At 37.3% G+C, this 24,801-nt stretch overlaps 3 protein-coding genes across 4 annotated transcripts; 2 read left to right on the plus strand and 1 right to left on the minus strand.

Moving 5' to 3' along the window:
* Positions 1-616: 616 nt before the first annotated feature.
* On the plus strand, positions 617-5,173 carry LOC103514774. Of its 2 annotated transcripts, XR_003393081.1 has the most exons (4): positions 617-810; positions 2,894-3,114; positions 4,012-4,754; positions 4,937-5,173. XR_003393081.1 is itself a non-coding variant. In XM_008479677.3 (3 exons), exons 1-3 carry the CDS (start codon positions 667-669, stop codon positions 4,568-4,570), a joined length of 924 nt encoding a protein of 307 aa, XP_008477899.1. In that variant the 5' UTR covers positions 617-666; the 3' UTR covers positions 4,571-4,925. The 2 variants fall into 2 exon arrangements, 1 of the variants encoding a protein (XP_008477899.1); XM_008479677.3 differs by lacking the exon at positions 4,937-5,173 and having other exon boundaries at positions 4,012-4,925.
* Positions 2,587-21,415, plus strand: LOC103514780 (lysophospholipid acyltransferase 2). The gene is made up of 10 exons (XM_026827653.1): positions 2,587-2,671; positions 8,924-8,963; positions 10,265-10,302; positions 16,376-16,467; positions 16,963-17,074; positions 18,652-18,679; positions 18,781-18,873; positions 19,392-19,527; positions 20,320-20,522; positions 21,410-21,415. Exons 3-10 carry the CDS (start codon positions 10,271-10,273, stop codon positions 21,413-21,415), a joined length of 702 nt encoding a protein of 233 aa, XP_026683454.1. The 5' UTR covers positions 2,587-2,671; positions 8,924-8,963; positions 10,265-10,270.
* Positions 20,987-24,527, minus strand: LOC103514773 (renin receptor). The gene is made up of 6 exons (XM_008479676.3): positions 24,346-24,527; positions 23,666-24,027; positions 23,252-23,392; positions 22,637-22,819; positions 22,118-22,304; positions 20,987-21,573 (listed from the first exon to the last, which is right to left on the minus strand). Exons 1-6 carry the CDS (start codon positions 24,395-24,397, stop codon positions 21,494-21,496), a joined length of 1,005 nt encoding a protein of 334 aa, XP_008477898.1. The 5' UTR covers positions 24,398-24,527; the 3' UTR covers positions 20,987-21,493.
* Positions 24,528-24,801: the final 274 nt, after the last annotated feature.

Here is a 24,801-nt window from a genome sequence, read left to right on the forward strand (position 1 = left end):
TCTATCTTCTTTAATATAAGAACACAAAGAAAACTTACTTTGAAAAGGGTTCCACACAAGTAGAGAGAATAAACTAAACTAGGGTCAATCTGCCAAAACTGCAGAAATCAAGATATTCAAGAAATTTCAGCTAAAAAGCCGGAAAGCATGTTCAGAAAAGGTGTCTTCACAAAGGAAATTTTAACAAAAGCCGAAAAATATGCACGCCAATTCGCCAAAGCAAGAAACAGTTCGGTGAATAATTTTGAAATTTCCCGGGACTTTGCGGAGCGATAACAGCGCGAGCGAGGCCAAGGCTTTGTTTTCTGCAGGTATGTTTGTTTGGTCAGTTAAATTGGCCCGGCCTAGATAAACTTTTGATGTTGCACCCAATGGTTTCCAAGGGCAACTTGTAAATAAACTTTTATAAATTTTCTGAAAGCTCTTGATCAGAGCATTAAATTTCTGCTTTTATTTATTTTCTGGGTCGATGTTCATCAGGAAAAAACAACTGAGAGTGCTTGAAATTACTCCTCCTCAGATCAAAAGATGGCTTTAAAATTGGACGATCTTATTTCCAAAAAGAAAGATTCGCTTCAGATTTTGGACCTATCCAAGTCGATCGTGAATAGTAAAGAGGAACTGACAACTGAGAGTGCTTGAAATTACTCCTCCTCAGATCAAAAGATGGCTATAAAATTGGACGATCTTATTTCCAAAAAGAAAGATTCGCTTCAGATTTTGGACCTATCCAAGTCGATCGTGAATAGTAAAGAGGAACTCCGGCGACTTCTGGAAAAAGTACCCGAATTCAAAATCAAACCAGAAAAGGTGAGAATTTTTTCTTGTTTGCAGTATTGCATACTCATTAAGATTTTAGGCGTTTACTTGTGTGCCTACTTTGCACGGAAAATGATTCGTATTATGACTTTCCCTACTACCTACCTACTTCCTTGGATTCCTAGAGGACCTAGAAGTAGGGTGAGTAGGTACTTAGGTAGGCACTTTAGGTAGGTATCTACCTACCTAATGGGTAGTTGTGTAGACCGTTAACCCGCGTCCCCAGAAGTTAGGTATGTAGATAGGGAATCTACAATCTACATTGTAGATGGGTAGATACTTATATTGTAAGTAGGTAGTTTTTAGGCGCTCACTTGTGTACCTACTTTGCACGGAAAATGGTTCGTATTATGTATGACTTTCCCTACTACCTACCAACTTCCTTGGACTCCTAGAGGACCTAGAAGTAGGGTGAGTAGGTAGGCACTTTAAGTAGGTATCTACCTACCTAATGGGTAGTTGTGTAGACCGTCAACCCGCGTCCCCAGAAGTTAGGTATGTAGATAGGGAATCTACAATCTACATTGTAGATGGGTAGATACTTATATTGTAAGTAGGTAGATCTGATATAATAATTTTATTATGATATAGATGAGATTAGCTATAGTGTTTTAACATTGGCAGCAATATAGGTAAATACCTACATGGTTAGGCAAATAAATATAGGTAGGTGTATGTATAGGTTAGGTATATAGATATAAAATAATACTTGCCTACATCCATATTGGATTTATGCAAATTTTGTTTTTGTAAGGAACGAGGAAAACATGATTAGGGATTACCTACCTGCTGATGTTTGTTTTAATCATTCTAAGATTCAAACTGAGGTAATTAGGTATACCTACTTAGGAAATATTAGCACAAGGCTTCATGTAAAACTAACGGACTCACGACACAGTAGTTACCTATAGCTCTGCCTCCTAACTGCCGCTTGAAAACCGGAAAGCTGAAAGAATGTCTATCTCTGTCATTCATAGCCTGCTTCAAGCTTTCATGCTTTCGGAACTTTCCGACGGCATCGGCAGGTACGTAGGTAGGAATAGCGGACGATAGCAGACTATCGTAGGTACAATCTTCATACGTATATTATTATAATTTGGTGCTTTCCTGAATAAATGCAGCTTTTTGCCATTATTGTGACGTTCGGCCACCAACTAATACCTTGAAGTTAGCCTTGTGAATTACCTACAGGTGAGACCAGAGGACATCAAAATCAAAGAGAAGAATTTCCGGGTACCTACTTAGGAAATATTACAAAGTAGGTACCAGCTACCTAATTAGCACAAGGCTTCATGTAAAACTAACGGACTCACGGCACAGTAGTTACCTATAGCTCTGCTTCCTAACTGCCGCTTGAAAATCGGAAAGCTGAAGGAATGTCTATCTCTGTCATTCATAGCCTGCTTCAAGCTTTCCTGCTTTCGGAACTTTCCGACGGCATCGGCAGGTACGTAGGTAGGACGATAGCAGACTATCGTAGGTACAATCTTCATACGTATATTATTATAATTTGGTGCTTTCCTGAATAAATGCAGCTTTTTGCCATGCAATTTTACCTCACTTAAATGGTGATTTCTGACCAAAATCATTGTGACTCAAAGGGTTAGATGTAGATAAGTAACACAGCCCTAGTCTAATAAAGGCCAGTTGATGAGTACAAAAGACCTTTTTCCTAGAACTTATTTTACCTACTCTGTTTTTTACAGACAAACTTCATAATATCCCAGCTGATTGCCTTAGCCCTGGCTTCCCTGTTAAGATCTTCACTCAGTTATAAGAATACAAGTCCCACAGTGCGCCAACTGTTCAGTCTCTCTTTGGGAGTGTTTGTAGGCCTGTTTTGTTTTGGATAGTAAGTGTTGTCTTGATGAAAACAACCTCTCTAGAATAACTTGGTCTATAATGTGCCAAATACACTAGCAATAAATATTGTCCAAGTTGGCTTCAGCAAGACTTCCCCTGAATTTCTGTGTACAAACACATAGAAAGTCTCTTACCTTTCTGTGTTCAACCATTATTGTGACGTGCGGCCACCAACTAATACCTTGAAGTTAGCCTTGTGAATTACCTACAGGTGAGACCAGAGGACATCAAAATCAAAGAGAAGAATTTCCGTTTCAAATCGAGTCGGAAGGAAATTCTGAAGGCCCAGAAGGAGGAATACCCCTTTGCCGACCCGTGTCCTACTGAAATGAAGTCCATCAAGTTGGTGGATCTCAGTGGAGTTAGCATACAGTGGAGAATGCTCACGTCATTACGACCCAAACTGAAATACGACGAGGACTATTTTTCCAGGTAGGTATTTATTTAAACGCTGTTAAGGTCATGTGTGTTTCCAGGTAGGTATTAGATAAGATAGAGTTTGATTTTTTCATCAGAATAGGTAATAGGTACGTATTTTTTCGCAGATCGTACTGAACCTAATTGTTATAATGGGGAGCACTGGTGTATCTAATGCAAAGGTTGGGGGTTACCTATATTGAGACTATTTCGGGAGTTATGCAGTTCTGTTAAAAATACCTAAATACCGAGATAATCCTATATGTGATAAGCTGCTCATTGTATAGGTACCTCCCTTAAATTGCTAATCAGAAAAAAATTCATTTCGTGAAATGTAGTCTTTGATTTGGTGTATTGTTTGGAATCGAGCTGTTCAATTTTCCCTGTAAGGACCTACTTATGCTACTGAATGAATAGGAGACTATAGGTACTTAACTGATATAGTGAGTAGGTAGTAGGTATACATAGAATGATAAAATAATGATAAAGAGTTTTGTTTACACAATGTTTACGTTAGTAGTTGACAACATATCGCGTGATTAGAACAGAAGGATGACTATTTTTTGTTCCCAAAACCGTCATAATTATTATCATTATTTAGGGCAACTACATAGATGAGTCGGTTTGTGTACCTAATGACGTGATGTTAGGTTATTAAAACGAAGTACCTACCTCTGTAGGTACCTATATAGGTAGGTATGAGGGAAAAAAATCCTAGATAACATCAAGGTTATTAAAACTTTGGGTCCTTCGGTTTAATAATATACTTAATCTTGTTCTTATAATATAAGATTACGTTGGCTAATGCTTACATGAAAGAAAAATTAATATTAGGTAGGTAGATAATTATGTGTTTACGTTAATGCATAACTTTTGATAAGACATTTGTATGGATCGCTCCTTCCTTTTCAGACTTGTGGACATTGCTAAAAGTGCTCGCCAAACTCGAGAGTTCGAAAAACGATCCAAACCGGACACCGACTACATAAAGAAGTCGAAAAATCGAGCAGGCATTTTAGAAACTCGCATCATCTCTTGTCTCGAATGTGGCGAAGAGTTTTGTGATGGGGAGTGTTCGTTCTTTCTGTACGAGTGTCATCAGAGAAACAGTCAGTCAGGTCCCTCTGAGGAGACAGCAGGACAAGGAGGAGATCAAGAACAGTCGAAAAAGAAAAAGAAGAAAGCCAGGAAACTACTCCTCGGCCCGAGCCGGGCGCGGAAGAAATCCAAAAACAAATCCCGGAAACAGAAAGACAGTAGCGATGATGAAGACGAAAAGAGTGCCGCAGATAAACCAGGCAAGACAAAGAAGGGGAAGAAGAAAAAAAGCGGCGGGAAGTCGAAAAGTGGTGAAGCCTCTGCGAGTGCTAAGAAGACGAAGGTTAAAAAATCACCCAAACCGGGGATGAAAGCCGGGAAGAAGATTAGTAAGAGCAAGACAAGCACAAAAGGGACTTCCGTGACAAAATAGGAGCGATCAAACTAAATTTTATATATATGTAGATATACCTACCCTGCTAAGAAAATCTGTAGGCCCTACAGATTTACATAAACTAGTTGCCTCTAATAGACTAGACGGAAAACCTTGGAACTCGAGACTAGAGGAAAATAATATATGAAACGTAGATGTCATACGAGTATTACTAGATAGGTAGGTACTACAAGTAGGTACAGCTACGTCGGGACCTACCTAGCGATAGTAGTGTAGCAGTTACAGCTACACACCTACTTAAGCAGAGCGCAGACTGATCATACACTTCCAACACTTCAGACATTTCCGACAAATTTTGTATTTTGCTGCCTATCTTAAGTAATGGTAGTCCGCACACCTATCAAGGTACTATAAGTACAGCTACGTCGGGACCTACCTAGCGATAGTAGTGTAGCAGTTACAGCTACACACCTTGATCATACACTTCCAACACTTCAGACATTTCCGACAAATTTTGTATTTTGCTGCCTATCTTAAGTAATGGTAGTCCGCACACCTATCCGTATCAGACATTTCCAACACTTCCGACATATAGGTATGTCGGAAGTGTTGTCTACAAAAATGGCGATTATAGAAATTATAGATGAATAAAAAGAGCTTCACTTATTTTATTTATTTATTTATTTATTTTATTTTTTTTATTTTTTCATCGTTAAGAAACCTCCTTGTGCATATTTTTCGGCATTCGGCTTTTGTTAAAATTTCCTTTGTGAAGACACCTTTTCTGAACATGCTTTCCGGCTTTTTAGCTGAAATTTCTTGAATATCTTGAAAGGGACGGTAACGCCGACCCCAAATAAGATTGGGAATTTTTTTTCTATCCGTGGCACCAAGCTTTGCTTTTACAGATGGGTATACCATTTATATGATTTTTTTTTTTATGTTCCGTTGATATGTTGAAATATTAATAAATTGAAACTTTAAAAATTAAATTAAATTAAAATTAAGAAGATATGTATCTACCTGGATCAATATTAAACACTTTGATGTTATCACTCCCCGTGGCTAACCAATTCTTGTAGGGCGATTCACACAAGGAAATGTACTCGGGATGCCATGCTTGAGTGTTAATCAGCTTCTTATGCTCCAACAGAGTGACTACAAGTTCCAACTCAGGGGACAAGATGTAGATCGATCTGAAAAATAATTAATAATAGTGCTTATTTATACTGCTCGCATAGGACTGAAATATCTGTTTACTAAAGTAGTAGGCTACTACTATTATAGTAATCAAATTCTCAAATTATCTAAAAAAAAAAAAATGACAATGTAGAATTGAAGTGTGGTCAGCCGAGTTTGGTTGGTAGTGCGTCTGCCTTGTAAGCGCTAGGCCGATTCCCGCCCGGGGCTGATTTTATCCTGAAAGGATAATGTTCGTTCTAGGAACGGCTGCCTTTTTCCTATCCCATCTTCCTTCCCTCATCGATCGACGTCGACTGACACGTCCACACTGCCTCGACAACATAGTTTTATCTCGTCGATCGACGGCCGGTCGACTATGTTTAGACACACCTTAACAAAGCCAGTTTGAACTACTCACCCATTTTCATTGGCAATAGCTACAGCAGAGAAGTCAGGTTTCCAGCACAGGTCAGTTCGCCTGGTGTTTTCAGGCTGACCTGCCTCCAGGTCTATCTTGGTCAAGTGTGACTTATTCTTTGCCTTGGATGTGCTGTTTGTGTTGACAATAAACACTCCATAGTCCTTGGTTCCTGCTACCAGGTACTTGGGTTTGTTTCCTGGCTTGTCATATATCACGTCAGAAGGAATAGGACACCAGGAGAGACACATAATGTCATTGTCACCACAGCGCACTCGTCCTAGAAGAGTGCCATGTCCTGAAAAATAAATAAAATGAAGGTAATATTTCAGGATGTCTAACATTGGTTGTGATAAATAATGCCATTTCACCAAAAGTTTTCTCATAAAGGAAATAATAGAAAGTAAAGAGAGGTGAGATAGAAGACAGTCAGGTATTCCAAGAATGAACCTGATCTGTTTAGAATAAAGTTCACCCTGTAGTTGGAATTGAACCCACAACTTAGTGCTCACAAGGCTGGTTTGCTACCTTCCAAGTTAACTAGGCTGGCCGGTAAGAGGAAGACAAGCACAAAAGGGACTTCCGTGACAAAATAGGAGCGATCAAACTAAATTTTATATATGTAGATATACCTACCCTGCTATGAAAATCTGTAGGCCCTACAGATTTACATAAACTAGTTGCCTCTAATAGACTAGACGGAAAACCTTGGAACTTGAGACTAGAGGAAAATAATATATGGAACGCAGATGTCATACGAGTATTACTAGATAGGAAGGTACTATAGGTACAGCTACGTCGGTACCTACCTACCTACCTAGCGATAGTAGTGTAGCAGTTACAGCTACACACCTACTTAAGCAGCGCGCAGACTGATCATACACTTCCAACACTTCAGACATTTCCGACAATTGTATTTTGCTGCCTATGTTAAGTAATGGTAGTCCGCACACCTATCCGTATCAGACATTTCCAACACTTCCGACATAAATGTCGGAAGTGTTGTCTACAAAAATGGCGATTATAGATGAATAAAAAGAGCTTCACTTATTTTATTAATTAATTTATTTATTTTTTTCATCGTTAAGAAACCTCCTTGGCTTGAGCCGAAATTGTACAAAAAGAATTGTCCATTCAAATGGACATTGGGCGCTTAGTACTACAAAACACTTTTTGAGCTTGAGCGCGAAGAGGGTAGATACCTACCGATTATAGCTAGGTACCTACTCGTAATTTCATTTCATTTTATGCATATCCTGCGATAAAACTTATCCTGTAATAAAGCAAATCTTATTAATTTTCACGTGCCTAATTCACACGGCTATGGCTTATAACAATAATGTTTACTGCATTGAAATTGATCGTTTCGTTTTATGACTACTGCGTGCCTTATCAGTAATTTTCATTCTCAGCAAGTAAGTAATGTAGGTACCTACATATCTACCTCAATTTGTATCTAGAAATTTAGAGGGAGACTAGCACAGTAGGTAAAATTCGATGGCCAAATAATCCAAATAAAAAGAGGTATACCTACCTACCTATTTACTATTCACCTCTGCTTCTAAAACTTGAGTAGGTACATAATTATTATCTACATAGGGATTTGACTTTGGATCTAGAGGGAGACTAGCACAATAGGTAAAAAATTCGATGGCCAAATAATCCAAATAAAAAGAGGTATACCTACCTACCTACCTATTTACTATTCACCTCTGCTTCTAAAACTTGAGTAGGTACATAATTATTATCTACATAGGGATTTGACTTTGGATTGGATATTAGAACATCATTATTTTCGTCTACAGATAAAATCAGAGCTCAGACTGTCAGAACTACCTTTTGATTCCACAAAGCTACCTACCCATTTATCACATCGGAGTGAGCAATTAAATTATAGTTCCATTAGTTCTCCACTAGGAGAACGACCTCCGATTATTTCTCAATCCCGAGATACCTAAAGTTCGTCAAGCCCGTGTTACCTAAAGTTCGTCAAGCCCGTGTTACCTAAAGTTCGTCAAGCCCAGGGCCATTTAAAATACTTAAGCCATATGAAACTCCGACCTGATTAAATTTTTGAAATCAAGGGGATTCTCAATAAGGTTCTACTCTCGAATTTCAACGTGAGAACTGTGTTTAAACACATGGCAAGTCTCTTGTCCAAGCCAACGTACTCAATATTATTGTCAGTGAATTAGGCACTTATAAAACACTCTGCTTGCATGCTAAAGGTCCTTCATTTAATTGCAAGCCAAGTAATTTTTGCCCTTGCTTTGAGGGGTGCATTGAGCCTTGTACCTAAAACTTTCTGTGTACACAAACACATAGAAAGTCTCTTACCTTTCTGTGTTTAAACACATGGCATGTCTCTTGTCCAAGCCAACGTACTCAATATTATTGTCAGTGAATTTGGCACTTATAAAACACTCTGCTTGCATGCTAAAGGTCCTTCATTTAATTGCAAGCCAAGCAATTTTTGCCCTTGCTTTGAGGGGTGCATTGAGCCTTGTACCTAAAACTATGTCATTGTTTTTGTGGTTTCATGATTTGCTCTCTCCTCTTGTAAAGTAGAATTAGGTTACATTGTGACATGGTATGATGACAACCAGAAATCTTGAGAGAGTGATTATACAAAGAAATTAAAATATAATACCTACAGGAAAAGGAGTTTGGGTACTATCATAGTTTCCTTCTTTGTGCTTGTTTCAGTCAAGTTGTGCATCTTGCTGCCTTACCAATAATATGTTACATAGTAATGGGTACTATCATAGTTTCCTTCTTTGTGCTTGTTTCAGTCAAGTTGTGCATCTTGCTGCCTTACCAATAATATGTTACATAGTAACTGTGTTCAAACACATGGCAAGTCTCCTGTCCAAGCCAACGTACTCAATATTATTGTCAGTGAATTTGGCATTTATAAAACACTCTACTTGCATGCTAAAGGTCCTTCATTTAATTGCAAGCCAAGTAATTTTTGCCCTTGCTTTGAGGGGTGCATTGAGCCTTGTACCTAAAACTATGTCATTGTTTTTGTGGTTTCATGATTTGCTCTCTCCTCTTGTAAAGTAGAATTAGGTTACATTGTGACATGGTATGATGACAACCAGAAATCTTGAGAGAGTGATTATACAAAGAAATTAAAATATAATACCTACGTTTACTGCATTCATATATAGGTATTGATCATTTCGTTTTATGACTACTGCGTGCCTTATCAGTAATTTTCATTCTCAGCAAGTAAGTAATGTAGGTACCTACATATCTACCTCAATTTAGTAAAAGGGACATAATTTCATTTCTGTTTTGTATTACAGAGAGATGCCTCCGATGTTGGATTACTTCTGCTATATTCTTTTAAAAATACCTAAATACCGAGATAATCCTATATGTGATAAGCTGCTCATTGTATAGGTACCTTCCTTAAATTGCTAATCAGAAAAAAAATTCATTTCGTGAAATGTAGTCAAGATTGATTTGGTGTAATTGTTTGGAATCGAGCTGTTCAATTTTCCCTGTAAGGACCTACTTATGCTACTGAATGAATAGGAGACTATAGGTACCTAACTGATATAGTGAGTAGGTATACATAGAATGATAAAATAATGATAAAGAGTTTTGTTTACACAATGTTTACGTTAGTTGACAACATATCGCGTGATTAGAACAGAAGGATGACTATTTTTTGTTCCCAAAACCGTCATAATTATTATCATTATTTAGGGTAACTTACATAGATGAGTCGGTTTGTTTACCTAATGACGTGATGTTAGGTTATTAAAACGAAGTACCTCTATAGGTACCTATAGGTAGGTATTAAAGTTACCATATTGATGTTTATGAGGGGAAAAAAATCCTAGATAACATCAAGGTTGTTAAAACTTTGGGTCCTTCGGTTTAATAATATACTTAATTACGTTGGCTAAAGCTTACATGAAAGAAAAATTAATAGGTAGGTAGATATGTGTTTACGTTAATGCATAACTTTTGATAAGACATTTGTATGGATCGCTCTTTCCTTTTCAGACTTGTGGACATTGCTAAAAGCGCTCGCCAAACTCGAGAGTTCGAAAAACGATCCAAACCGGACACCGACTACATAAAGAAGTCGAAAAATCGAGCAGGCATTTTAGAAATACATAGTAATGAAGACCATGAGTCCAGCAGTCATGCAAAAGTAAGTTTTCATTTCTTTTATGTTTTCATTCTACAGTCTGCATAAAGTAAAAAAAAAAAAAAAATGAATGGCACAGGTTTGAAAACCTTTGAACCAATCAGAAAGGGCCTTTCTTTACTTGTAGAGTATAGTGTGGCACATATAAAACCAGTTATTTTCTGAAGATTTGCAAAGGAAGATACAATGATTTACTACAAATTAGGTAACCCTGTACTCGGAGCCAGTTTGTTTTTACTTTCTTTTTACTTTGTACAGACCTTTTTTAAAGAGGTTTGAAAGAGGGAACTGTAACTGCTAGGGTCTTATCGTCCCGAAATAGAAGAGAGAAGGAAGACAGGATAGGAGAAAGCCAGCCGTTCCGAGAACGAACATCATCCCTTCAGGATAAAATCGAACCCGCGGCCTAGCGCTTACAAGGCAACCAAGCAAACTAGGCTGGCCTCGTACAGACCTTAATAAAGCTACATATTTCCAAGTAGGTATTAGGTAGGTACTTACCTATTTTGGTTTTTACCTACTTTTTGCCTTGACGAGGCTCTAATACCAAAAATAATTGTGAGAACGATTGAAGATAAGGAAAAAAAGCAAAATAGTGAATAAATAAGGAAAAAAAGCAAAATAGTGAATAAATAAAAACATTTCGCTCTCTCCATAGCCATAGAGTTTATTTTTGCTTAATATCTACATGTAATTTGTGCTCTAGCGGTTATTACATAAGTAATACGTTAATGCATTTTCGTGTGTTGAAATTTCAATTTTATATTCGCATTTCAATTGGATTTAGCGTATCATTTCCTTGTAGATAACTATTTTGGTTTTTACCTACTTTTTGCCTTGACGAGGCTCTAATACCAAAAAGAATTGCGAGAACGATTGAAGATAAGGAAAAAAAAAAGCAAAATAGTGAATAAATAAGGAAAAAAAGCAAAATAGTGAATAAATAAAAACATTTCGCTCTCTCCATAGAGTTTATTTTTGCTTAATATCTACATGTAATTTGTGCTCTAGCGGTTATTACATAATACGTTAATGCATTTTCGTGTGTTGAAATTTCAATTTTATATTCGCATTTCAATTGGATTTAGCGTATCATTTCCTTGTAGATAATCTAACGAGGAAATAATAATTGAATCTATTTCCACACTGGTAAACGAATGACATTGTTCACCTTATTGGGTGACATGTCAGCGTATAATGTTAATGAACTCATTTTGAGATCTTGCCATGTGCGAGAATTCGCAATCGTTTGTTGCCTTTTATTTCATTGTTTTCACGTAGAAAATATTTCATGTTTGGATACCTGCTGTTAGATTGACTATTTCTGCAATCATGTGTGCTATGTAGGTAGGTCTGGGTCTATTACATATATATTTACTTGTGGTAGGTAGGTAAGTATATTATGCTAGCTACTCACGCTAGTATAATGTTAATGAACTCATTTTGAGATCTTGCCATGTGCGAGAATTCGCAATCGTATGTTGCCTTTTATTTCATTGTTTTCACGTAGAAAATATTGGACACCTGCTGTTAGATGACTATTTCTGCAATTATGTGTGCTATGTAGGTAGGTCTGGGTCTATTACATATATATTTACTTGTGGTAGGTAGGTAAGTATATTAATCATGTTTGGACACCTGCTGTTAGATTGACTATTTCTGCAATTATGTGTGCTATGTAGGTAGGTCTGGGTCTATTACATATATATTTACTTGTGGTAGGTAGGTAAGTATATTATGCTAGCTACTCACGCTCAGACAGTCTGAGCGTGGCGGGCATTACGAGTATGTATTCACTTGTGGTATGTAGTAACTACTTATAGGTATATTATATCTGCACCTACTGGTATGCGGTTGAATGGGATATGAGGTCATATATTCAAATCCAAGAAATCCAACTAAGAGAAATTTAATTGTGATACCAAAGTGCTCCAAGAACTAGGTATTGTCGGTATTGACCTACCTATATTCAAATCCAAGAAATCCAACTAAGAGAAATTTAATTGTGATACCAAAGTGCTCCAAGAACTAGGTATTGTCGGTATTGACCTACGATTTGATTTAACATTAGATCTAACCAATTGTCGTTCTCTTTTTGTACAGGTGGCATCCAATCTGCGTAACAGCATAGATGCGTGGAACAAGGGTACAAACCGATGGTTACGAGTGATGGTTTACGAGCGGGTCAAATCTCACAGTACAGCACTTACCTATGGGTTGTCGGCATTGTGGCATGGGTTCTACCCAGGCTATTATCTTACTTTCGCCACCGGAGCGTTGTTTACCTTCGGTGCTAGAGGTGTAAGTTCCACGGATATTATAATTATTTTCAATAGGTTTGATAGAGGGAGCTGTAACCGCTAAGGTTTTATCGTCCCGAAATCGAAGCGAGGACAGGATAGGACAAAAGCCAGCCATTCCGCGAACGAACATTATCCGTTCAGGATAAATCCATCCCGGGGCCGAGCGCATACAAGGCAGACTTGCTACCAACTAAGCTAACTTGGCTGGTCAATGGTCCCTATGAAGTACATAATATTTCCATCATTATTTCCAGGTTCGTAGACACATCAGGCCGTTCTTCACTGAGTCTCAGAGTCTCAAGTTTCTCTATGATGTCATCACATTCCTTACGACGCGTGTGTCTATGGCTTACGTCACTTTCCCGTTTGTCATGCTCGAGTGTTGGCCTAGTCTGAGGATATATGCGTAAGTTTTCTTTGACACTAGTAGGAGTATATTCGTAGAAGCTTAACCCATCCTCTAGGGCTGTTTGCCCCTACACCTGAGTCTCAGAGTGGGCTTTCTGTGTATGGAGTTAAGCGCTACACCCACTAGTAGGAGGACTTACAGGGTGTATCAAGTCATGTGAGAAACTTAAGGAGGATATTCCTGGGACAGATTTAGAAATATTTCACCTTACGGAAACCATGCATTCCCTTCCCCCCTCATCGCTTGGAGCTCTTGAAGTTGCGCCATAAAGATTGACTTTTTCTAATAAAATCCCAACCGGATTTTTTTTTTTTTTTTTCAAGAGGTTTGATACTTGATAGAGAGAACTGTAACTGCTAGGGTCTTATCGTCCCGAAATCGAAGAGAGAAAGAAGACAGGATAGGAAAAAGCAAGTCATTCCGAGAACGAACATTATCCGTTTAGGATAAAATCCGCCCTGGGCGGAAATAGAGCCCGCGCTCTAGTCCTTACAAGGCAGACGCGCTACCAACCAAACTAACTAGGCTGGCAGTATTTCATTTTATGTACCCATGTTCGGAAGTGCTTATGTACCCATGTTTTCAAAGACGCCGCTTTGGGGGTGCACTTTAGAAAAAAAAGGGTCAGAACCTCTTGGGAGAGCAGTGTATTTAAAATCTACTCATATTAAATAAAATTGTTTTTAATAATCGTAAGAAATATTTAAAAATGAAAATCAGATAAAAATAAAATAAATTATTCTTATCAAGACAATTTCGATTAAGATGTTTTAAATTGGTGAGCTTTCGATGTCACTCAGGAAATCATCTTCAGGACATGACTCTATCTTGGTCTGAAGGTGATGTCCTGAGTGACATCGAAAGCTCACCAATTTAAAACATCTTAATCGAAATTGTCTTGATAAGAATAATTTATTTTATTTTTATCTGATTCTACTCCTATTCTTTTCTGTTTCAGGAACATGTACTTCATTTTCCATGTTCTGGCAGTGCTCGCTGCCACCGTGTTACCAAGTGTGCTACCAAGACCAAGAGAATCCAAGAGACCTGTAGCCAATGGCGTAGCCAGATAAAATAGCCTGTGACTCTTGTGGTGATGTTATAGATGAACTTCCTGTGCTAAGAGTCAGGGATAAGAGGTGACAGGTATTTGATGCAACATTGACAGAGAGGTATGTATGTTGCAAATGTCGGGATCTTTGACCATTAAGCCATTTTTTCTCTCGCATCCCAATATTTCCCTACGATGTCATTGCTGGCTTCCAAGGCAGTACACAGAGGTGAAAAGTGACGAAACTCAGGGATCAATGAAGAAAAATTATTGACTTTTTGTGCTTGTTTTATTTATTAAAATTGTCAATACTAACTAGCTAATCGCAATAAATACCTTGGATACTACGATAAGAGCACTTGCACTCTGGTTCAGGTAAGAGCACTTGCACTCTGGTTTCGGATGTCTTCGGACAGTCTTCTTCCTTCAGTATTAACTAGCTGATAGGAAAAATGATAAACTAAAGAGATCAAAAAATTTATATTAATTATTGTCATTGCTCAAAGTTCTGCCATAAATGTATCTATGTCAAAATTCAAGCAGATGTATAAGTCGGTATTTTGTGCAATAAAATAGACGAATTCTTTGGACAATCAAGTAAATTTTAAGGAATTAATATTGCATGTGCTAAAATGTGTGAGAATGATGAGTTTTTTTTATATGAATATTAGGAACGTGAACTTATTTAGGGGAGTTATAAACGTGTTATTCCTAGGTAGCTCTTTAGTACCTATTCCTAGGTATTCTTTTAGTTCATTATTCGCCTCGCTGTCCCTACATTTCAACTTGTCAGGAGTATATTTATGGTTCTAGAACATTGTCTCTGATATTTATGTATCCTTCTATTGTGTTTATAATTTTGCAGCTAATATCACAACTTTTTTCTTGTAGGTACATAAATGTATAATTTCTAACTTTAAAATTACAGAATAAGGCAGCGCGGTCTAACAAGTTCATAATAGGTATGCAATTATTAATAACTTTTGTGTAATAAATTAATAACGCATCTATTAATATGTATGTATTGATAGTTTTGTTCATCTCAAATTATTCAAAGATCAAAAATGTGATTTGTTCTTTTTTTTTTATTACCTATGTATTATTATTTATGTATAAGCTTTAAAGATAACTTTTTTCTAATCAAATGTTTTTGTTTAGTATTATTTTTTAACTGTTTTTTATTTTGGCTTTTTTCGTTAGTTTTATGTAGGTACTTTTAGGTAAATTTTATTTTTGGGTCCTTTAAAATTTCTTGTATTATCTTTGGGTGTTTAATAGACTTTCAAGTTGTTATTCATGAATTTCATGATACTTAGATTTAGTAAGCTTATTAGTTTGCAAATTATCACCCACGAAAAACTAGTTTTAAACTACATGGAGATCTTTCTCATGTAGTAAGAAGGTAGGTAAGCAAAACCTATGTTATTTAAAAATCGTCACAAGCGTCGCGTCGAGTTGAAGGTCACAATACCTACCTTGAGTTTTGTTGAATGTCACACGGGTTCGAATCCCGTCTAAATATTGAATTGCTTCTCTCAACCTGTCTGTAAACTATTCTAAATTTTCAATTGCAACTATTTTGCTTTTTGAAGAAAAACAATCGCCTTATATTTTTTCATGGTTTAAATGTGATTAAAAAATCCAAGAAATTCAACTAAGAGAAATTTAATTGTGATACCAAAGTGCTCCAAGAACTAGGTATTGTCGGTATTGACCTATAATAGTGAGAGATTGCCTGAAAGCTTAGCTCCTAGGAAATGATGGTTTTATTAAATTAATCAATGGGTTTACCTTCCATTACATACTCGTATTTACTTACCTAGGTACCGAATCAGCTTTCTTCAATCAAACTCGGAGTTCTCCGAATTAATTTTGAGCAAACCAAGTCAAGAACGACCTCCGATTATTTCTCAACCCCGAGATACCTAAAGTTCGTCAAGCCCGTGTTACCTAAAGTTCGTCAAGCCCGTGTTACCTAAAGTTCGTCAAGCCCGTGTTACCTAGTTATTAAATTAATCAATGGGTTTACCTTCGATTACATACTCGTATTTACTTACCTAGGTACCGAATCAGCTTTCTTCAATCAAACTCGGAGTTCTCCGAATTAATTTTGAGCAAACCAAGTCAAGAACGACCTCCGATTATTTCTCAACCCCGAGATACCTAAAGTTCGTCAAGCCCGTGTTACCTAAAGTTCGTCAAGCCCGTGTTACCTAAAGTTCGTACGACCTTAATTACTTCGTATACATACCACCGTACCAGGTATCAAGGTTTACATTACTTATCCTTGTGTGTATGCTTTTTTGTTGGCAGCGTGGTTTTAGTGGTGGCACTTCTCTATTTATCAATCATACATTTGAGACGTCAGGTCTACGACTATGGATCCTATGTGCTAGATGTGACAGGTGAGTGGTAGACATAAATTAGAGTAGTACATACCTATAGAATATACCTTGTTTATCCTGCTTGGATGAGACTAAAAGGTCCTTATACCCCAGCAGTCTAGACAAGGTCTCATGTATTCTATGGGTTTGTATTTTAATTGTAGAGGCCATTTCTGTGGCTGAGTGGTCAAGAGCACTGACTCAACCTGGAGTTGTTGGGTTCGAATTCCGGCCCGGGCTTAAATTTTCTGACCAAACTTATCCTTTGTCGGATAGGTATAGATGTAAAAGAATGTTTCTTGATGTCGTCTTATGACTAGAAATGCTGATTTTATTCTCATGACTAGAAATGGTGATTTGGGTTTTTGGGTAGATCGAAGAAGTGGGAGGATGAGAAAATGAAGAAGAATGGTGAGATTAGCTCATTAAACGATGTTTTCTATTTTTACATGCGTATCGATCCTTTTCATGGAAGGGAAAAGCTTGTCTAATTTCTGTCTGTTTCTGTGTTGACAGGACCTCTGATGGTGATGACCCAGAAAGTGACTAGTCTGGCATTTAGTTTACACGATGGTTTGACCAAGTCACCTGAGAAGTTGACCGCTAGTCAAAAGTCTCTGGCTATCAAGTAAGTATTGTTTTCTCTATGGTCTAAAGACCAATTACCTATCATTGAGTTAAAGAATATTTACCTACTTAATATGCCCATTGCCCAACTCTGTGGCCGAGTGGTCAAGAACACTGAATCTCAACTCGGAGATGCTGAGTTCGAATCCCGGTCAGGGCGGAAAATTTCTAACCAGACTTTTCCGTTCTTGGATAGGAATGGATGTAAAAGAATATGACTTGAAGTAATGCGAAAGTGGTACCGAGCTACATTCTTTTTTTTTTTCCATTAGTTCTCCACTAGAGAGCAGCACATCAACTTCAAGGCTGTGTGCGCAAATGCGCATTAGCGCAATTTTCAAAAAAGTTGATTGGGGTTTTATAAAAAAGTTACCTATCAAAAAAGTTGAAACAGGAAGAAATTTTTTGTACATTAAACACCAAAATACCTATTGTCCATTGTAAATTCAAGTTATTATGTGATATGTGTGAAGTTTCAAGCTGTACGTTAATGTGCTAGTGTTTAAAAGTTGATTGGGGTTTTATAAAAAAGTTACCTATCAAAAAAGTTGAAACAGGAAGAAATTTTTTGTACATTAAGTAAACACCAAAACCAAAATACCTATTGTCCATTGTAAATTCAAGTTATTATGTGATATGTGTGAAGTTTCAAGCTGTACGTTAATGTGCTAGTGTTTAATTGATTTTAATCGAATTAGATAAAGAATGTTGTTATCTAACTACATATCACTTGCATTAGTGTAACCCTTGCATTCCTTGCAAGTCAGAGGAGATAATTTTCCAAGTGCCTTTTGACAATCTAACTACATATCACTTGCATTAGTGTAACCCTTGCATTCCTTGCAAGTCAGAGGAGATAATTTTCCAAGTGCCTTTTGACATTTTATTCTTTGGACAAGGAATTTGACATTTTATTATTTGGACAAGGAATATCAAGGTTGGAGCCATGTCCCAGAACTATGGAGGGAGTACTCTCTTCACCTTTGTGGCTGACATGATTGGACTTCCTATTGATCAGGTATACTTAAAAATCTTTACTAGTAGTTCTGAAATTCACCCAGGATATAAAGGTCCCTTTACATCCCTTGATGGTTTGCTACCTTTCTAGAGATGATAAAACAGACTGCATAGGAATTTATGACTCTTGGGTATATTGGGATCAAATAAAACTGGGAACTACACATACACAGGAATTAAATAGATCTTAAACCATGTAAAAATGTGTAGAGGGTAGAGAGAGATAGGAGAAAAAAAGTAACAAAAGCACAATAAATTTGTGATAAGACGGATAAGAATTTTCTCAAGTGTTTGATGTCACAATAGTTCTGTTTTGGTTCCCACAATGGTCACAAGTGAATAAAATAAAAGAAATGCAAGTTTTTTTTTTTTTTAAGCTAAAGTTTTGTCTGTAAAAATAATGTACCTACCTAGTTGACCATAAGTTTCAGTTAAAACTAATATTCTGAATTAGGAGCTTGCTGGATTGAAATGGAGGAAGTCAAAGAGGGGGGGAAACCAAGATTTAGTATATGCAATTTAGTAAAAGGGACATAATTTCATTTCTGTTTTGTATTACAGAGAGATGCCTCCGATGTTGGATTACTTCTGCTATATTCTATATGCAATTTTACCTCACTTAAATGGTGATTTCTGACCAAAATCATTGTGACTCAAAGGGTTAGATGTAGATAAGTAACACAGCCCTAGTGCTATATTCTTCAGTTCCAAACCATACTGGCAGGACCTGTGGTGTTCTATAATGACTACAGGGATTACATTCGGGGTATCAACTTTGAGAAGGTTAGTCATGAGTACCTAGTGGTTTCTGTTGTTCGGGATCCAAGATGATTCATATTATTTGACGTCACTTAGAGTTCAAAATTCGAGAGGAATCATAATTACAGTACATTAGGCCAGTCAATCACTATCAGGTAGACCTGACACCTGATGAGCACACATACTATCAGATAGACCTGACACCTGATGAGCACACACACTATCAGATAGACCTGACAGGGACAGCTGAAAAGGTCCGTCTGTCAGGTCTACCTGATGAGCACACACACTATCAGGTAGGCCTGATCAGGTGTACCTGTTGTCAGGTCTACTTGATAATGAGTGGCTGGCCATATAGGCGCTGGGTCCCAGTATGGACCAGCACTACTGTGTTAGAACTCGTTTAATTATAGGTATGTTCATTTCTGAAGGTGGTCTGCGGAGATTGACGCTGGGTAACATCGGGCTGAAAATCTGACTACTGTTTTTTTCCACCTGATCCTAATTTCCATTTCCGCTCTCGGCTATGGTTTCTGTTTCAGGGTAAAGACCAGCAGGTGTCGAGAAATTTCGAGCCCAGTCCTGGCTGTGTGGTGATAAATAAAGTAGTGGGAGCTGCCATCTGTGCTGTCATCTTCATTCAACTCGGTCCCTCCTTTAGAATTGCCTACGCCAAAGGTACGATAATCTTAGGAGTATATAATGCTTTTTTTTCACAAAGTTCATTCTAGATAGGGAATGTGATTCTCCAATTTTTTTGTGACATGCTTTACAATAGGAAGGATTAATACTTTTATACCTACCCAACTTTCGTGGTCCAGTGGTAACGCGCTTGCTTGCCATGCAGAAGGTCCCGGGTTCGAATCCCACCATCGACAAAAATTTGTACTCGTTTTTCGATTGCAAATATTTCAACGGGTTACTTTCTGGTGTTCCCGTGTTGACCCAGCACCTAAATGGGAAGTATTGTGCCCCTTCTCGCCCATCTGACGAAAGGCAAACTACGGGATGGGCATGCCACGCCACAGGCCACATCAAGCGTATCTGATGAGAGGCATGCTACGACACAGACCACAAGCGTCCAATGTAGCAGTTGTTTCATCGCTACGAAATAAAAACGGCGGTGAAACACTCATCTTTTAAAAACTCAACAAACTCAACAACAACAAAAAATAATAATAATAAAAAAATATCACTAAAAATTTCTCCCCAAGAGATAGATGAGTTTTCGAGCGCACTCGATTTAGCGGATTTACATCACAAAGCTTTTCTTTTTTGAAGCTCACACGTCCATCATAAAGATACACTAGTGGTTCTGTAAAAAAAAAGTAAAAACGCACTTTATGAGGAGCTCATTACCTACAGAAATCATACATACATAAGTATTTATCTGTTGTCACATGTACATACTACATATCATTATTTCTTAGGACTTAATCACGGCTTTATTCCATTCCATGTACTTAACAGAGGAGTCATTCTTCGCTCACTCCATGGCATACAAGATCTACTATCTGTACGTAGCCACATTGATAGCACGTCTCAAGTATTATCACGCATGGTTAGTGGCGGATGCTATCTGTAATAACTCGGGACTGGGATTCAATGGCTTCTCGGAGACAGGGGAGCAAAAGTGGGACCTGATTTCCAATGTGGACATCATCAACTTCGAGGTAAGACCAATCAAGCTTGCACTCCGTTTCCCACGTTCGATTCCAAGCGATGTCGAAGTTTTTACCTAAAACCCCTTTTCGGGGTTGTTTTTTTTTTATTTTTATTTATTTATTTATTATTTCTATTCTAAATTTTCAATTGCAACTATTTTGCTTTTTGAAGAAAAACAATCGCCTTATATTTTTTCATGGTTTAAATGTGATTAAAAAAACAACCAATAAGACTCGATTTATACCTTTTTGTATCTCCCCAATATTGGAACTTATTTCTTCTCCAAAAGATTCTATACCTTAGCATCCGACAGCTTTTCCTATCACTCCTAATATTTTATTTTACTCTTTCCTTTTTCTTTGCCTCTTTAACAGTGGACACATAAATCTTTCTTTTCCTTATTTGTATTTTGTAGATCTCTATTTATTTTTAACTCAGATGACAAAACTGACAAGAAATAAAGAACCCCTTATTTATTTGTTCAACTAAAACAATATTCAAAGTATTCTTTATTTTGTTGATATATTCCTTGCTTTGTTGACAACTGCTATTATAAGTAAGTACGTATACGATGATCAATTGACATATCAACAATGTGAGAGCTAAAAGGAACCTAAAAGTTTACTAGCACTGACTTAGGTACACAGCAGATGGTGGAAAATAACAAAATCTAACGTTAAGATTTGTGGAAGTATCCAATCAATACCACAAATCATAAATTCAACAAGGTTCCATTAAAAAGTATCTAAAATAAATAAAATTAAACCATTCTATGAGATGCCAATGGTGCTGACTGACCGGCGCTTGATCTTAACACTCATGGAAAAAAGTACCTACTTTCAACTAATACCTATTGCAAGTGTATTTCCTAACAAATGACTTTGATGATTTTCAGAGCTGAAGAATGGAAAACAACATACATATACACACAGATGATTGGAATGTTCTCTAGAACAACACAGGTGTTGGGCTTCACAGTTTAACTGTCTTTCTTGATTCTGGTGCTGGTCATACGATAGATGATGGAGTCTCTGCCGGGATCCATGTTACCAATGGCCACTGAAAACAAAACACGGGAAAACTAAAATCCTAGCAAAAAAGATAATTGCTCATTATCTCAATTACCTTCGTCAAAGGCATATACCCAGCAAGAAATTAAATAAGTAGATACCTGACCTATTTGATTAGTGACTTCTTGCTTTTCATCCTTATCAAGAAATGGTAGGTAAATAGTAAAACATGGCTAATAAATCATTTATTTATAAATCTTTCCCTCTTCAAAATAAATAAAAATAACTGAATAAATAATAGTTCCGTTCACTTTACTCTTTATCAATGTTTTTTCCTTTCCAGCCTAGTTAACTTGGAGGATAGCACATAAGCCTTGTAAGTGCTGGGTCAAGTGTTGATTCCCATCCAGCGTGGATTTTATTCTAACAAATAATGCTAGCTTTTTCCTATCCTATCTTCCTTCTCTCTTTGATTTAGCAATGATAAGACCTTATCAGTTACAGTTTCCTCTATCAAACCCCTTGGGGGAAAAAATCTTTGCCCTCTTTTCACAAAAAAAAGTCCTGAACAACCTTTCTCTTAACGAACTTACATGAAATGGCGATCAGGGTGAAAATGAAGGCAATGGCAGACCACAGCAGAATATTGAAAATGACGGGATAGTCTTCATCATACTCCTCACCCAGGTTGAGTGCTGCATTCTGTGCTACTTCCACAGCTCTCCGATATCGCATGCTATGGGATGACATCTCTGTACCCAGCAATGTGGCAACAAGAACCTGAGAAGAAAATGTAAACTGAGTTATAGAGTGTACAACACAGAATAAAGCTTGGGCAAGGGGAAAAAGACCACAAAACTTTTCATTTATTTTTTCTAACCATTAATTTCAATTTGTTTAATCCTTTCAGAGCTTTGAGTAGATTAGTAGATATGCATATCAATGACAATATCAAGTTGTCCAGGGTTTATTACCAAGTTCAGACCCCCCTCTACAAGTAGCTGCACAGTTAAATAAAGTTGTTGTTTACAAATGCAGCAGGTGTTGACTATTAGGTCATTCTTCAACAAGCATTCCACTATTTTTCTATAAGTAAATTTCCAAGAACATACCTTGCCATTGTAGAACTTCTTGTAGTCTTCAGTAATGGCACTAATGGTTTTGATCAGAAGGTTTTCTGCCTCCACCAATTTGTCCTCATTGATTGAGCTACTTGACTGATCAATGAAATCCGAGACCACCGGCAAACTGAACCAGTACACATCAGGGATACCATCTGAATGGCCTACCAGAGCCTGAAATACATACAGTAGTAAGATGTAATTTATTAGAAGTTACCATTATGTCATATTGAACAATGAATTTTTCTACCTCTCCCTGAATTCACAATAATATTACTCTCAAACTACTGAAACTTGGCCCAGAGCACTACCATGCACTCAGATTCAGTGTGTTCGTTAAATCTAGCTACTTAAGAGTAAGACCAGTCATCACTGTCAGATATACCTGACAGGTACAGCTCATCAGGTATCAGGTAGACCTGACAGGTACACCTGATCAGGTCTACCTAATAGTGTGTGTGCTCATCAGGTGTAGACCTGACAGGTGGACCTTTTCAGCCATGCCTGTCAGGTCTACCTGATAGTGTGTGTGCTCATCAGGTTGACCTGATAGTGAGTGGCTGGCCTAAGATGAGTACAGGTTAGTAAATCCTATATCTCTTTTACCTTCTTGGCAACAGCTTTCAGCAGATGAATATTGCCAATGAAAGCTTTGTCAATATCTTTCTCAAGGTCAAACTTTTTGATTTCAGAGAAGGGTGTGGCTTCAGTAACAACTCCTGTGAGGACATCAATAGAGGACTCCATCTGGGAAAGAAAACATAAGGAAAATGTTAAAATAATGATTGAGGAGCTCTGACACAAAAACAAGGACCAAGACCTTATTCCTCCACCAACTTTGACCCCTTCTTAAGTTGGCTTTTCTTTTTATCCAATTCACCAAACTGTCTGAACAACCCAGAAATGACCAAACTAAACTATTCTATAATTATTATAGAAACAGCACTTATTAAAGGATGCCATTGATATAATGATTTAAGTAAAGTTTGCTATTTTATTTTGGTTTTATTTAATAATTACCTCAGGTTCAGAACTCTTGAATGTGACCTTCACAGTGGTCTGATTGTTGGCTGCATACTTGTGTGAAATCAAATTGAGAAGAGAGTCATAGACATTATCAGTGTTATCATTGATAAGCAAATCATAATCATGGGCATGTAGGAAGTTTAGAGAAGATAATCCTGGGATGATGAAGGACACAACAGCTTCTGTGGTTTCAAATGGGTTCTTGATGTCCATACCGGACCATCTGTGGTCTTGCTTGACACTGATTCCAAGAGCTGCAGTGAACACATCTTTCACTGTACGCAAGTCAATTGTGCTAGATGGTTGGAATTCAATAGCTTCTGGGGTGTGCAGGATTGAAAACTCATTAGCCCTTACTGAAATAAAAAGAAATACAATAATAAATAGGTAGAAAGTAATGAATGCAGTGATGTAATGGTTAGTGTATTGGACTTTAGATAAATATCTGAAAATAGGTAGTTCAAGTTAAGTTGTAAAATCTTAGCAAGTGATCTACATATGTTTATCAGGCAACATTCATGACACTCATTCTTGCTTGACACAATTTAATCTCCTTTAGAAGTATGGACTATGGTAAACCAATTACCAACAGGGTGTAGTTTTGTTCCAAGGTAGGAAGGGTTGGGTGTTGTCCTTATCACTAGCTCTGATAAGAAAGATATTGATTTGCTTACCTGTGACAAGCACGGAACACAAAGTGATCAGTCCAGATTTCAACATTTTCATGATTGATCCTAAATATCACAATTTAATATAAAAGAAAGGTCCACTTCGAAAGTTATATCATTTTATTATTTATTTTCTTGTTCAGTAATCTGAAATCCAGAATCCAATTTTTTTCTTCAAAAATAAACGATGGTGCTGCTGTCTGCTGTTTTCTGGTGCAGCGGCCATCATGCGCGCGCATTTGAAAAATCGCACACCCACCGGAATCCAAAGAGGCATGAGCACAGATTACTTTATTTTCCAGTAGCGATCTCAGCGCCATTACCCTCCTAGTGACTTTAGTGAGAACTACTAATAATATGTACCTACTTTCTATTTGGTGACACGCGGAAGTGTTTTATAATTCAATATTCAACGACGATTTCTGGTTACCTGGTATCTCATCGCGAGTAATCGAGAAGGTG

This window comes from Diaphorina citri, unplaced genomic scaffold (genome assembly GCF_000475195.1).
Source record: "Diaphorina citri unplaced genomic scaffold, Diaci psyllid genome assembly version 1.1 scaffold1222, whole genome shotgun sequence".
Classification (NCBI taxonomy): domain Eukaryota; kingdom Metazoa; phylum Arthropoda; class Insecta; order Hemiptera; family Psyllidae; genus Diaphorina; species Diaphorina citri.